At 46.6% G+C, this 15,149-nt stretch overlaps 2 protein-coding genes across 2 annotated transcripts in view; one reads left to right on the top strand and one right to left on the bottom strand.

Moving 5' to 3' along the window:
* CRYBG3 (crystallin beta-gamma domain containing 3) overlaps positions 1 to 2,527 on the top strand; it is an 81,157-nt gene extending 78,630 nt beyond the window's left edge. The window contains exon 22 of the mRNA XM_063419409.1: positions 542 to 2,527. Within this exon, the coding sequence (XP_063275479.1) occupies positions 542 to 630 (89 nt within the window). The 3' untranslated portion in view covers positions 631 to 2,527. The remainder of the gene's footprint in view (positions 1 to 541) is intronic.
* Positions 2,528 to 3,090: 563 nt separating this feature from the next.
* Positions 3,091 to 13,229, bottom strand: RIOX2 (ribosomal oxygenase 2). Its single transcript, XM_063419410.1, has 10 exons — positions 13,101 to 13,229; positions 10,675 to 11,110; positions 9,458 to 9,577; positions 8,759 to 8,887; positions 7,914 to 8,017; positions 6,132 to 6,234; positions 5,586 to 5,751; positions 5,114 to 5,202; positions 3,875 to 3,985; positions 3,091 to 3,331 (listed from the first exon to the last, which is right to left on the bottom strand). The coding sequence occupies exons 2-10, from the start codon at positions 11,104 to 11,106 to the stop codon at positions 3,170 to 3,172; spliced, it is 1,416 nt and encodes a 471-aa protein (XP_063275480.1). The 5' UTR covers positions 11,107 to 11,110; positions 13,101 to 13,229; the 3' UTR covers positions 3,091 to 3,169.
* Positions 13,230 to 15,149: the final 1,920 nt, after the last annotated feature.

Here is a 15,149-nt window from a genome sequence, read left to right as displayed (position 1 = left end):
TTAAAAACAAAAGACTCAAAACCTCACAGGTTTAAAGTGTGTTTTTTGATTAAAGTTAGCTTCCATATTCCAGGGTTTTTTTGGGGTTGGTTGGTTTGGTTTTGTTGGTTGGGTTTTTTTTTTTTGTACTTAAGGTCAGAAACTGAATCCTACCTTTCCTGTGCAGTTGCTTGGCAGTGGGACAAGAAACAGCAGGGTAGGGAAGAACCTCCCTCTTTTGATTCCAGGGGTTTATTTTGATCAGATCAGCAGTTGTGCTTTGGGGAGTTAAGTAGTACAGATGGCAAGAAGTGCAAGTTAGAGAAGACAAAATGGTGAAGGAAAATCAATCACAGAATAGCTCAAAAAGAGAAAAGGGGTTGAAAAAAGAAGGCTGGTTAAAATTGTTATCGCTCAGTTGCAGATACCAGCTCCCTACCTCATGGAATTGCTATTTTTCAGCTGATTTTCCTACCTAGTCAAAATTCTCAAGGATTGTGTATATTTTTTATGAGTATTTCTTTCAGAAGCTTTTCCTTCATTACTTCCTTTTGTTTTTAAGGAGGAAATTACTACGACAAGAATCACATCATTATGAATCAGCCAATAGAAAACAAACCTTCCCAGAAATGGGATATTGAAATATTGTGAGTAAAGTCCACCCCACAGATGGACTTTTTGCGGGCCACCAACATCTAGAGGGGAAAAAAGAACCCAACTACTGAAGTCACACACCACTGGAACCACAAGCAGCAACTGCTCTCCATTTTCCTTCATGCCAAGCACCAGCTCCTAAAAGAACTGAATTTTGCACAAACCTGGAAGAGGGGAGGTTGATCCAACGTCTCTCTGCAGGGAAGCTGCTCCTGTGGAAATGGCCATTACTCCTCCTCTGAAGTACAAAACGTAAATGCAACAGAGCAGGCAGAGGTTCTGCAGCATGGGAAGTGCAAGAGGTAACGGGAAAGGCTCTTCAGAAATGCTGTCCTCACCTTCCTCTCACACTGCTGGAAGCTCACTGAAAAGTGAATGCACTGATGAGCTTCAAGGAACTTGAGCTGGGCTTTTATGTCCCAAGTGGAACTGTCTAAGTCCCCAGGCGATCCTGAATCCTGTCTCCTGACAAAATGCAACTTACTCTGTTCATAGAGACACCTTTGAACTGGCATTCCAGCTCCTCATGTGAAATGAGGCAGTGCAGGGGCCTTCCACCCCCTAAATGATACTGCTAAGCCTTTGGCTTCTCTGCCTTTAAGAGCACCAAATGTTCAGTTTGGCAGAAACCAACTCACCTTGGCATGTATTTCCAAAGGCTCCAGCAGCCTGCACTGCAGGGCTGGCTTCGTGTTCCCACGCCGCGGTCACCGTGGCACCAGGGACAACTGCTGGGCCAGAGCCTGCAGTGCCAGGGCTCTCCTGCAGTGCCAGGGCTCTCTCTCCTGCAGTGCCAGGGCTCTCTCTCCTGCAGTGCCAGGGCTCTCTCTCCTGCAGTGCCAGGGCTCTCTCTCCTGCAGTGCCAGGGCTCTCTCTCCTGCAGTGCCAGGGCTCTCTCTCCTGCAGTGCCAGGGCTCTCTCTCCTGCAGTGCCAGGGCTCTTTCTCCTGCAGTGCCAGGGCTCTCCTCAGCTCCCACACTGTGCAACCACAGCTCAGGCTCCAGCAGAGCCAGAGAGCCCCCCTGAGTGCAGGTGGGCCTGGAAAGCTTCTCCTGGCTCAGCACTGACCAACCCCAGCCCTGGGAGAGCTGTGAGCACCTGACATGGAAGAGAAGCCCCTCAGCTCCCTAGCTTCAGCATCGCTGATCTTCATTGAAAATATTTTTTCCAGCATTTTGGATTTCAGGGTATGTATTTCTAGGACTATTTAAAGAGTTCAGGTTAGCTGAAGACAGATATTTGAGGTTCCCAAAGCTATGCCAGCTGTGCAATTCAACAGGATCATCCCCAAACAAAGACATATAACTCTAAGTTTTCCGTAGTAATAAAATATATGGATGTCTATTTTTGTATGAAATGAAGTTCTAAATAGTACTATTTAAAAAAAAATCTACTTGCACTTACTATTTTACATTCTAAAATGATCATAAATCTGCTGTTTGAGTAACAGATCCTCAAAGGTATGTATATATTTTTTCAACTGAGGCACCTGTTAAGCTTTTTTCCATACAAGTCAGTACATCAGGTGTTCTGCATGTGACTTCCCATATGAAATTTTACAAGCCTGTGTAAAAAGTTGTAGTTTTTTAAACGAAGAATGACTAAATCATACTTGGTGTCTCAGTGTTCCATAACAAAGTAAAGCAGGCTTTTGTACTTAAGAGACCTTGAATGTAAAATGCTAAAGCATGTATATTTTAACAGTATAAAGCTTTTTAGGAGAAACATTTTGCTGGTTGGTTTCTTTTTAAAGAAACTAAATAGTTTTCAGGAGACGTTGAGCACATTCCTGTAAAACACTTCTTTTCCAATGGCCAAAAAAGGGGGATAAGTATATTGAATACGTGGCTGAGCTGTTACAGGAGATGGCATATTAAAAATCAATGTAAAGTAACTGCACCAGTCTCATCAAAACCCACTCAAGTGAATACTGAGGATACAGATTCCAGCTACAGGCTTTTGGGTCACTTTCACTTGAAATTGGTGCTGGGGTAGGTAGAGGATAAATGTTATTGTTTGTTGATTCCAGGGATGGCAGCATGTGAGGGAAAAGGGGTTTTCTTGGGCACCGTCTTCCCCCTGTGGGAACAGCACATGCAGCTTTAACCAGGAAGCTTTTGTCCTGTCAGGGCAATCAAACAGCAATTCCTGCTGATGAACTTTACACATGAAAACAACAAGTTCATGTTTTATGCCCAAGGTTTTGGAGCCTGCTCCATGTGTAAGTTTAGATGTCCTCCACATCCCAGCAGCTCCCAGAGGGCAGGGGACACTGCAGCACTGGGGGCACTTAGGAGTGACTTCAGCCAGCCACAGACCTGGGGCCGAGGCTCACTCACCTGTTTTTCCCCATGCCCAGTTTCCCAGAAGTGTGGAAGGACCATTAACATTTGGCACCAGAAAGTAGCAGAGCACAGATCTGCAATGCTTTGTTAGCACTACGAACCAGAGGCTGGCTGGATTAAAAACACCTAATTTAATAAACGCTGCTCTCAAGAGATGCTTGATGGCCAGGAGCAGCTAACTCACAAAAGCATCAAAGAACTTCAAGCAGACATTCGGTCCAGAGTGACAAGGCAAGGTTTTCTTTCTCTTCATCTGAGGTGAGGTTAAGCTCTTGAACGTCAACAGCGCTGCTGCTCCAGATCTGCTTCAGTGCAGCCAAGTACGACAAAGGGAACCGCAGCCCGTGGGTCGGCTGGGGAAAAGAGACACAAAAAACCCTTCAGCAAACTGCAGTGACTTTATTACACAACACTGGTGTTCGTGAGAGCAGCCTCCAAAAGATACAGCTCCACCCAGACCTATTTCACTTTTAGAAGTAACTCTTCCATGCTGTAGCACACTTTACAGTGTAGGGATGCTTACGGCACATGTGTGACTTCCTCCTGTGGTGTCCACACAGAAGAAAAAAAAAATTAAATTTACCTCACCCATTATTTTGGCAAGGTCACAGAGCTTTATTTCAGGACCTGCTGAAGGACACACAGTAAGAGAAGCTTTAAGCTGCTCCAGCAGCTTGGTTAACGGGACCAGGGGCAGGCACTAGACATCCCGTTAGCATCCCAAGTGTTTTAATTAAGCATGAGATCACATTACTTAGTTCTACTGTTCACTGCCTGTGTTGCAGCTTCAGCTCATCCAGGTACTCTGGGAATGGCCTGACAAACTCTGGGTGTTGAAGAGCACAGCCAAACCCACAGAGGCAAGAAAAATTTTGGGCTGTGTTTGCAGAACAAACCTGTGCCAGGCCGTCCTCACTGGCAGTGTCATCCTCTGTGCCCATCATGTGAGTTTCTCTCCTGTTCTTTAAGGAATGATACACATAAACCATGTCCCTGCGAATTTCATCCTGAAAGAGAGCAGGAAGAAAATGGTCACAAAGTGATCCACACACTCACCTCACTCCAGTGCCAGCTCCTTAAATTCCAGAGGCCACTGGTACAGCAAGAAAAGCAAGTCCCCTTCTCAGCTGGATGGCCCAACAGCCACCTCCCACAGCAAAGGGACTCCTCAAAACACCTCTGAAAATTTATTTACAACCTTCTGCCTGAAAACTGCCCCTGCTGGAGTCCCAGGACTGATGCTGTGTAGAAGGGGCCATTTAAGGCACCTCTCCTAAGAAGTCTTAATGAGCAAGTGTGCATCAATAAATCTCCAGTCTGAGACTGATCTGTCTCTTAAAAACCACATGCCCATTGTCAATCCTTGGCCAAGGTTGTGCAAATCAGTGTCAAAAAAAATGGGAAAAAAAAAGTTTGCAAACCTACACAGTCTCGCAGCAATATGGACACAAAATGGAGGAGAAAAAAAATCAGAAAGTTCTGGTATGTTTTTCTTGGAAGGAAACATTCCACTCTTTAAAAAGAAAAAAAAAACAAGACAAACTTTTACATGATAATCCATCCTGTGTGTGTTTCCTCCCCGCAATTTTTTTTAAAAAATTAAGATAACCAAAAAGCACTTCTATAATTCCATACTAATAAGCCTTCCCAGTTAAGCAGCAGTGTAAACACAGAATGATGCAAGGTGCCAGTATCTGTATTGTGAAACAATTTGTAAGTGCCACTGTCACCCACTTAGGTACAGAGATAACTCAGTAGTGAAGACTAAATGCAACCAAGAGAATTCCCTCTCTTCAGGAACCCTTATTTTATAACTTCGTCATGTTCTTAAATACAAAGAGTTTTAAAACAATCTATTATCCAGAGCTGTAGAGGCCATTTTAGCTGCTGTAATGACCTACCCCATGTGATTCAGATAAAAGCCTTGCAGAATCACAGACTGAATATAACTCTGTACCTCCCTCCAGAAGGCTGGAATGTGCTCAGCAAACAGCCCCAGGATCTCCTAACAGCAATAATGGGATGCAGGATCTAACCAAGCAGAACTGCACAACCCTTTTAAGGACAACAGAGCAACAATTCACATGCCTCCCACTCCCTACCCCAGGCATGCAAGGGGGGCTTCTTGTACTTACAGCATTCTCTTGATCTGGTTCCACAGTGATGATGGCATGGTCTCTAAACTGCAGTCTGATCTTGCTGCCTATTTTTGGCAATTTCCCACCTACGAAGAATAAATTCTCCCTTACAAAAGGAAGAAAACCACACGATACAAACTGAACCCCCTGTGCACTACCCATTCTCTTGTGGCCAGATTATTTTGTTAACCTGCATTTCCACAGTTCTCAAACTTGTGGTGGAAGGAGAAATGATAAGATTTTTTTAATTCTAGCATAGTCTTTATTTCAGTCTAAGGGAACTGGGTCATCTCTCCCACCAGACACTGGGAACTGGCCAAGAGAGGTGTGCAAACACACACAGAGCCAGGCACCACACAAAGCTGGGCCTATACTGCAACCCTGGCCTGCCATGAAATGCTACGAGTTTTAAAAGGCTGACTTAACCACTGCCATCACATCAGCCAGTTTTGGGAAGTTCAAACTCTACCTGGAGTCAAAGGATCAGAGTCACATCCCAAGCACGGCGGCAGGCGGTGCATAATGAAATCCTTCTTCATGTCGGATGATCTCAGCTCCCTGGAGCTCTCCAGACTGTCTGCAAGCCTTCTCAGGAGGCTGCTCAGCTTCTTGGTGCAGTCAGCTGTGTCCACCTGCTAAGCATCCACAAAGAATCCAGGTTGAGCAGACCAGGCCTAAAGCAGTGCAGCAAAGCAGTGAAGATCTGGACACTCCTCTTTCATCTTTGCTTAGTCCCAAGCCAAGCTTTGTTTCTTCTACACATTCCCCATGAGCTGCAAAGCTGCAGCTCACTCTTCTTGCTCTGGGGCTGAAGGACTTGCAAGTGCAGTTGAAGAGACCCTTGCTCTTCCTGCACACTGACAAGCTGGGCAGCAGGACAGGGCCACCATAAGAAGGTCCCACAACAATTCACAGCTTCACTGACTTAAAGATTCAGAAGCTGGCCCTGACAGAGCTTTTTCTGTCTGACAGATCACCTGGATGCACCATTATTCCCTGAGTCCCACCTACTAACCATGAGCAGTTGCCTTGGGATGCTTCTCCGCAGAGCCACGTCCTCTTTTGCTGTATCAAACACCAGGCCAGGAATTGCATCCAGTAAGAAATCTCCCCAAGAGCTGAAGGACAGGAAAAACAAATTACTGAAATAGTTGCACTGAAAAAACACACAAATCCTACTTGTTTTTCCTAACTAGTGTTAAGATGCAAAAAAATTATTACCTATTATAGTGTCTTGGCTTTTTATCAAATCTACTGAAATGTTTCACTGTCTGCTACTCAGTGGGAAGGAAGAACTCTGGCCAATAAAAGGAACTGGACATCTACTTCTTAGTGCTTCTCTTGCCCCAGCTTCCATCTGCCAGCAAATGTCTTCAGCTGCTCACTGCTTTCCAAACTGCCCTGCTTATCCCACACACGCACACCTCTCTGTGCCTGCTGGGATCTGGTCCACACAAACCCTGCTTCAGCAGAGATGTCCCTTTTGTCTTGGGGCCTAAAAATACCTGAAGTGCCACCTCCACAGCTATTTTCAAATTCTCTTCAGTTTTCCAAGGAAATGTTTCCACATCATACTTCCATCTACATGCCAAATCAAAACACCAGGATTGCTGCTTGTTTTACCTACTCTCACTGACAGCAGGGCAGAGGAAGGCTCTTACACTTCACTGCCAATAACCTTCATGGATGATGATTCCACTTTTTAACCTTGGAAGAAGAGCAGTGTTGCAGCTTTTCCTGCTCCTCTGCTCACCCATGAGAGACATCCCCAGGGAATGTGCTCCCGACAAGTCAGCACTGGGCTGGCCTTGGGCAGCCACGGAGAAACAGCACTGACTCCACAGGAGGCTGCAGATCCCCAGCAATCCCATTACAGGGAGCTGAATCCTTGGCTTCCCAGCACTGCCTGACCAATAAATCCATACAGCTCCAGCTGGGCAAACTCTGCTGTGCACAGGAGGAGTGGCCAGCAGCACTGACACCCTGGGCTTCCACAGGGGCACAGTGGGTGGTTACAGACTCACCTCACAGTTGTCTGAAATGCGCCCAAACTTGTTCTGCCCTGTCTCACAGCTCACAGAAATCCTTCCCAATTCCCCAGTGAGACCAGTAACCCCCAGCCCAGCACCCCAGAGCTGAGGAGGTGGCAGCTGCAGCATTTGTCCCTGTGTGATAACAATGTTTCAATGGGGGGACAAGGACCTGACCTGTTGTCAAAAGAAATCTGACTTTCACGCATGGGGTAAAAGATGAAAAACACAGAGAATATTTTGGCAGAGAATATTTGCATGGAAGAATCTGTCAGAAGAGGTGTGAGTGACCATCAAATAACATCATCTTCCACATTAAATTCTCCAGCTGATAAATAATAAATAAAGCAATTAAAAAGCAATCAAGCTTGCAGCATGAAAACCTTACCAGGTTTTCAGAGGCTGCTTCAAACAACAATGGTCTTGCTCCCCTCTTTCCCCCAAACCTTCCATTACCTCAACACTTAGATTGTGTCCCTAACAGCAGGGCACCCGTGTAATACTGGGGTATCTTCCTATATTCCATGTCACCACACCTCTGGGGGGAAGCTGGCATGCTGCATCCCTGCAGTCCCCACAGGAAAACAAACCCCACAAGGGCTGAACAGGATGAGCACAGGAAAGACCCCAGCAGAGCTCCTTACAAGGTTATTTCTTTTAAGAAACAGGACATCACTTCCTTGAAACACCAGCTTCAGGTCTCTACTATTCACACACATAATCTGGCAGAGGAAAGCCATACAGAACAAGAAATAAAGGGGAATTACTTGTTTTGGTAGGTGCTGATGGTCACATGTGTTGAGTGGGAGATGCCATGAGGAGTGTCAGCCTGGTGAATAGTCCCTCTTGGGAAGTACAGTAAGTCACCTGGCTGCAGGAAAATTAAAGAGAATTGATACATTTAGGCCACTTGGTCAAATCTTACTGTAGTCCAGAGAAAATACTCCCTGAGCAGACAGACTGACAACATCTTTAAACATCACAAAATCGAGCAATTCTCCAATGTACACTTCAATAGCATAAAGCGCTCTAAGCCAGAAGTCCAACATCTCAAACTTTCCAACCTACTGCCAATATTGCTCTACGCCTGTCTGCAAACACAAGCTTTTAGAACATGCACAGTCCTGCTGAGCTGCAGGAAGGGTACAAAGAAGCAGCTGAGATCAATCTGCTGGTAATTCAGTGCCCTGGGAATTTGGTCAGATCATATCAAAAGAAAAGACCAGCGTTTCACAAGAAAGGTCAAATAGTCTGAAAATTTTAGTTAAAATACTTTAAAAAAAAGTAGAACCTTCCTCCTCCCCTCTCTTCTCATCAAAGTAAATTAAATATCTCCATAGCAAATAATATGGGTCAGAGAAGTCAAGACAAGAAAGAAGTACAAAGCACATGAAATTGCCTCCACGAAGGAAAAATCACTTTAGTTATGGCTTGTCCTATAAACACCAGCACAACAAGAAATATCATAAAGCAACAGTGAAGAAATCTGATTCCATTATAATCTTAGGGTCCTTAAACTTGGTCACATCAGCTCCTTCGAAGAGTCTACCAAGGATGATTACTCTTCTTGCTACCACAGCCCAGAGCCCCTGAAGCAGTTAAATTATAATACCTTCAATATGAATTCATGTGTGGGACTCCCAATCCTGTCTTCTGGCTCAACGTTATATTCCCGAGCCAAAGGCACTGTGGGTTTGTAGAGTCGCCAGTGCTTCTCTCCTTCCAGCTGAAGGATGAACACCTGCAAAAGACCATGAACCCAAAGTTTTGGGGGCCTAAGGAGGCCCTGCTGCCCCTCACACATCCAACTCATCAGGGATTTTAATTTATCTTCTGACTGCCCAAGTCTGTGGAACCAAGCCAGAAACCAGGTACAGAAATAGTGGCACAGGTTGCTTTTCTGACAAACACAGGTTTTCCCCTTCCCTGCTCTCAGCTATTCCACTGCATGGCAAATACAATTCCTTTCACATTAACTTTTAGATATCCAAATGTAGAAATTTACATTTTAACTAAATTCTTGTACTCTATTTAGAGACAACAGTGAGAAGAGCTGTGAAGTGTGATCTGTTTTATCCCAAATTTGGAAATCCCTGTTTCTCTCCAGTCACGTAAACTTAGCCATTACTACCAGAACACTTTCAGCAAAAATATATAAAGAAACACTTGAAAACAATTACCCTAAGTTTTCAGTGGAAAACCAGAACTCTTTCTAGAATGTTTACTGTGGGGGAGAGGTAGAAGCACACACAGAGGCATCCACGGCCAGCAGCCCACAAAGGGTCTCACAGACAAGGTGGTGTTGTCCTACCTCGACATCATCGTAGTGAGGGGGAAGGCCCTGAGACCCCTGGGGAGTGATGTAAACATTGGAGCCCACCAGAGACCCAAAGTAACACTCCAGCTTCTCCTGAATCTTCCACAACTCCTCCTATTCAAAAAATAATAAAAAAAAAAATAATGCTGTTACTACTGAAGAGCTCAGCCAAGCCTGGCTGCCACCAGCCCATCACTGGGGAAAAATGGTGACATTCCCACAGGAACACATAGCTTGGGAAGCAGTTTCTCCTCAAGGCAAGCATTGCAGTGGCAAAGGAGATCTGCCATGAAAGTAATGGGGGAGCCAAAAACTCTGGTGCCTCAACAGAACACTGATGTGTGCTCTCTTCCCTTTACCAACTTCAGGCTGCAAAACCAGGCAAAAATGAGGTTAAACAGAGAAGAATAAACCACCCATCATCCCAATTGCATCAAAGACAGAATAACAAAGAGGTCAGACACCTTTTACAAGTGACTCCAATTGCCTGGTAACATTCAAGCACAAACTTTACTCATCCACATCCAATATGTGACAGGGAAACATCAGGAGATGCCAACAACTGAGATCAGCCAGTGACACTACATGTGGGACTCAGCTGTGTATTTGGGTCCTTATTTGGACCACCTCACAATTAGACTTGGGACAAAAAAGGACTGCCTAAATCAAAGTGCCTACAAGTATCCAAGGCCTTTCCAACTGTGCAGCACCACTGTCTCCTTCCCATACACACAGACTGAGGACACTCAGCTAAAATGGGGTGGTCATTTCCACGATGCAATTCAACACTAATCCATGGGCAAGAATGGTGGGGTGTCCTGGAAATAACTCACATGGTTTCACACCTCACCCTTGATTAAAGGGAAGTGGTACGAAAGCCCCTGTTTGCACAAGGTAAAAGTGGGGCAGAAGAGCCCCACTGTAATTTAAGCACAGATGCCTAACCATCAACTATATGCATTTAAAAAGAATACTTAATCTTACAGAAAAACATTATAGCATGAGTTGGACTTTGTCCTTAGTGCAGGGCATTGAAACATGATGGTCAGTGCAGAAGTATCAACTATGCTTTAACACAGTTCATGCAAAGATTTCAGCAGGTCATCAATGCCAACTTCCCCTGGGGGGCAGACATGAAGCCATTTAGTGCCACTTAGCAAAAGCCACACCACATTACAAAACAAGCATTAATAACAATGAAACAATCCCACCTTAAATCTCTGAGGCTGATGAAACTGTATTGTTGCCTTTTTCTGGTCAAAATCCTTCTTCAGCTGCATGTAATTCACTCTACCTTCTTTATTTAAAACCTTCTTTTTCCCATTGATGCACCTGCAGACATTCACGTCTCGCCCGTAGTGCAGGTCCTGGCTGCACAGCTCCTTCAAGTGCGACAGCTGGAACAGGGATTGGTAGTAAGCAGCCACCAGGACGTCGTTTCTCTGAACAAGCAGTGGCTTCTGCTCCCAGTAGTCCCTGAAAAACACCTCCTCTTCCACGGGAGAGATCAGGCTCCTGAAGAGGCTGGCTGGGCTCTCGAAACTCAGCACCGATGGAGAATCAGCTGTGTCCACCCTGGGCCGCTTACGCTGTACCTGTGCTTCCTTTGCCACATCAGCAATCTTCCCTCCTTTCTTGGGCATCTTCCTGGACAGGAGGAGAGAAACCCAGAGCAATCAGCCAGCAACAACCTCAAGAGGTCACAAGCATAGGCAGCACCTCCTGCCTTATCCAGGGGGATATCAGAGTACACTGGGAACAGCTTGTGGGGCTCACTAATTGCTCCAAGCAGGTCCAATCCAACCTCAAACCCCAGCTGACTCCAGAGGGCTCTCTGGGAGCCACTGCTCACAGGAGCTCACACCCCACAGCTCAGCTCATACTAAAGAACATGTGATGAAACCCAGTGGATCACTACCAATGCAGGAACCCACCCACACAGAGAACATGTGGGCAAATGGTCTTCTGGAGCAAGAGCTGAAAATTATTAAAAAAAAAAAAAAATCAACTTCGCTTTAAGAGATCGAGTGGTAACATGCCAAGGGAGGTGGAGAGAGGGGGCAGGATCAGAAACTTGTATTCTTATTACACTTCCTTCAACAGTAACAGTTCACAAAAGAGGGAACATTGTTAGGCCTTTCTGTTGATGCTATGTAATTAAATCTACAAGCTTAAGACTTACAGATTTAGTCTTAAAATGTACCAGTTTTAAAATCCAAAATGCCAAGATCCTGCTTTGATTTCTGCCAAGCTGTCAAACTTTGTGGTTTATGTAGAATAAAAATAATTATTTCATACAAGTACAGACATTTAATTTTAAAGCTGAAAGCCATTTACTCTGTTTTTCCACTATACACTGTGTACAATTATGGAAGAGTACAAAGTTAATTCACAAATGGTTTGGCTGCCAAGTTCCCAGGAAAGTTAAGGCACAAACCAAGTTAACAGTAGGTGTAAACCATGTGCAGACAGACTTGCCTTGAGTCTGCTCCTGCATGCTGAGGATGAGGCAGCACTGAGCCGTGGAGCAGCACAGCCTGGCAGCCAGCTCTGGGCTGGCCAACCCAAACCGGCTCTGGGCACGTCTGAGCCAGTCTGAGAAGCCAACCCATGAGGAGTCAGAAAATGCTGACACCTTCACTTCCGAGTACAAATGGCAGTTTTACTCCCAAAAGCAAACGCTGTCAATGTACTGAGGTGCTTTTACTTGCACAGATCCCTTATACTGAAACCTAAAGTCCAGTTCTGGTATTTCCAAGCAGCACCAAGCTCTCCTGGAACGCAAATGCAACACAATCCTGAACAGATGGTTTTGGATTCCAGCCTAAAGCCATTATCTTCTCCTCTCGGCTCACTCAGATTGATCTAATGAAGTTAAAGTCACATAGGAACTGTTTCTAGAACTCGTCCTCCCTTATATCTAATCTAAACCTACTCTCTTACAATGTAAAACCATTCCACTCTGTCCTGTTGCTACAGGCCCTGGTAAAAAGTCTTTTCTCTGTCTCTCTTACATCATTGAAGTACTGAAAGGCTACAAAAATACCCCTGGAGAACCTTTTCCATGCTGAACCAGCCCAGCCTGTGTTCACAGCAGAGGTGCCGCAGCTCTCTGATCACCCTGGTGGCATCCCCTGGATTGGCTCCGTGTCCTTCCCGTGCTGGGGTCCCCAGGGGTGGCTGCACCCCTGCAGGGGGTTCTCATGAGAGCGGAGCAGAGGGGCAGAACCTCCTCCGTCCCTCCCTCCCTCAGTCCACGCTGCTCTGGCTGCAGCCCAGGACACCATCGGCTCCCGGCGCTGCGAGCGCACATGGCCGGCCCAGGTCCCACTCTCCACCTCCCCGCGGCCCCAGGTGCTTCCCGGCAGGGCTGCAGCAAGGACCGAGCAGCAGAAGGGGCCCGCTCCGCCCCGCTCGGGGCAGCGCTGTCACCAGCGTCCCTCGCACAGCGACACAACGCGTGTCCCGCACGGCCCGGCCCCTGCCGGGACCCGCTCCGGGGGAAGCAGCGGGAATACAGGCGCACACGGCGGCTCTGGGGACACGCACGGCGGCTCTGGGGACACGCACGGCGGCTCTGGGGACACGCAGCCCCGCCGCCACCCCTCCCCTCCCCTTCCCGCAGCCCCGCACTCACGCTGCCGGCGGGAGAGGGCAGTGGCGACGGCGCCGGGCGGGACGGATCGCACCGGAGCGGGCCGGGCCGGGCCGGGCTGCGGCCCCGCCGCACGCTGTGCCCGCTGGAGCGGGGGGCGGTCGCTGCCGCGCTGGGTGTCACGGGAGGAGGAGCCTTCCGGTAGGAAATGCAGCGCTGTTCCAGTGCTATTACTGTGTGTGTTCCTACGGGAACCCAGCGGTATCGCCGCTGAAGTTATTCAGAGGATTACATTCGGTTCGTACACACAACCGTGTCCGGGCTTTAGCTGCGCGATCTTTTCCTGGACCAAAATTCTGTTCCAGAGTCCCCCTGAGGCTCCCTCAAAGAACTCTTCAGAATCCTTACTGAGCACGTAAAAACTTCCAGAAATATTTTTAATTACCTTCACTAAAAAGGCCTGCTAATGGTTTCGTTTGCATTGGCTAAGGACATCAGAAAAATATGTTAGGTAGACTTTGCTAAAGCTTTCTTGTGTGCTCATAGTTTGAAGAATTATAAAACCTTTAAGAATGAAGTTGTCCGGAGTTAAAAGTTTGCATCACCTACCCTGACACTCAGAGGATGTCTCCTTATTACAGATGGGTGTAGCAGCAGGTGTTAAAAATAGTGAGAGCACATCCCGCTCCTCAGCTGGTGACAGAAATCCTGACAAGTTGTTATTTCTGCTCCAAGGATCCACAAGGTTCCCTCAGCACAATGCCCTGAGCACCACCAGGGTGAGAGTGTGGATTTACATAACGCCTGTGGTGCTGTGACTCGCAGTAAATGATGTGGGATATAAAACCCACGCCGTGGGACTGGCTACAAAACCAGCAGGAATGGGAAATGCTTGTGAATAGCTTTTTAAAGACTTCCGTGCTGGTCTGCAGAGACAAATTGAAAGTATTTATTAGCATACCTGTCAGGAAGTTAACACACACTTGAGGGCCATGGGAGCTTAGGCAGCCCTCTAGCACCCTCTAGACAAGAAATAATTCGTTGAAATACCGTTTATCTTTTACTATTTATACAAGCAATAGATTTTTAAGCATAATTTATCCTGATAGCATCCCTGTCACTGCATTAAGAAGATAAAAATTGTAAGCTTTGCTGTAAAAGCATGCAGTTAAATGTCATCATCATTTACAATGATGACAGGACAAGGGGGAATGGCTTCAAACTGAAAGAGGTGAGGATTAAATTGGATATTAGGAGAAAAAATCTTTACCGTGAGGTTGGCGAGGCCCTGGCACAGGCTGCCCAGAGAAGCTGTGGATGTCCTATCCCTGGAAGTGTTCAGGGGCAGGTCTGAGCAACCTGGTTTAATGAAAGGCGTCCCTGCCCAGGGCAGGAGGGTTGAACTGGATGATCTGCAGCACCCAGGGTGGGGAGAACCCTTGGCCAATGGTTTCATTCACAGCTGAAAGTAACAGCAGCTCTCTCCACCAAAAGCAAGCTCTGCAGCTCTCTGGCACTGCACAGGATGTGCCTGGAAGGTAACTGCAGGCAGAAATGCATTTCCATGACAGGAATCTCTTTTCCTCCACACCTCCACCTGAGGACCAGTTTGCTGCAGCCTACACAGAGCTCGGGCATGCTGTGCTGCAGGGCTTCTGCTGCTGCAAATCCTGCAAGGAATTTAGAAAAGGGAACTGATTTGGAGTCTTTTCACTGTTGGAGGCTGAGGCCTCACTGTTGGCTACACAACAAATACTTCTTGTAAGGCAGATAAAAAAATTGCGCAAAAACAATGATGTTATACTAGTTCATGTGAGAAATTTAGAAGACATATTACACATCTGGAGCAGCTAGATGGGATTTTCTCAGGCAATCTGGAACATCTGTGCAGGATGCCTCATAATGGCAGTGCAAGAACAAGGCTGTGGTGGTGCATTTTTATACACAGCTACACTGTACATCTGCTCAGCTTGAGGTCTGGTGTGCTGTCACTGTTGCCAAAGCCTGTGTGTCCTTTGGCTTTGCATTCCCATTCCTGGTATGGTTCTGCTTTCCACGACAGGATTTCCTGGAGAAGCATCAAAGCTGTCT

Source organism: Prinia subflava, chromosome 25 (assembly GCF_021018805.1).
Source record: "Prinia subflava isolate CZ2003 ecotype Zambia chromosome 25, Cam_Psub_1.2, whole genome shotgun sequence".
NCBI lineage: Eukaryota > Metazoa > Chordata > Aves > Passeriformes > Cisticolidae > Prinia > Prinia subflava.
The sequence above is the reverse complement of the archived record's forward strand: the minus strand, read 5'-3'. Positions and strand labels throughout refer to the sequence as shown.

Coding starts and splice junctions, on each gene's coding strand:
- RIOX2 (XM_063419410.1), bottom strand. CDS start 11,106: ATGCCCAAGAAAGGAGGGAAGATTGCTGATGTGGCAAAGGAAGCACAG. Junction 3,986..5,113: donor AACCAGATCAAGAGAATGCT/GTAAGTACAAGA, acceptor GCTCTCTTTCAG/GATGAAATTCGCAGGGACAT. Junction 3,332..3,874: donor GTGAGGACGGCCTGGCACAG/GTTTGTTCTGCA, acceptor TCTTTTCCCCAG/CCGACCCACGGGCTGCGGTT.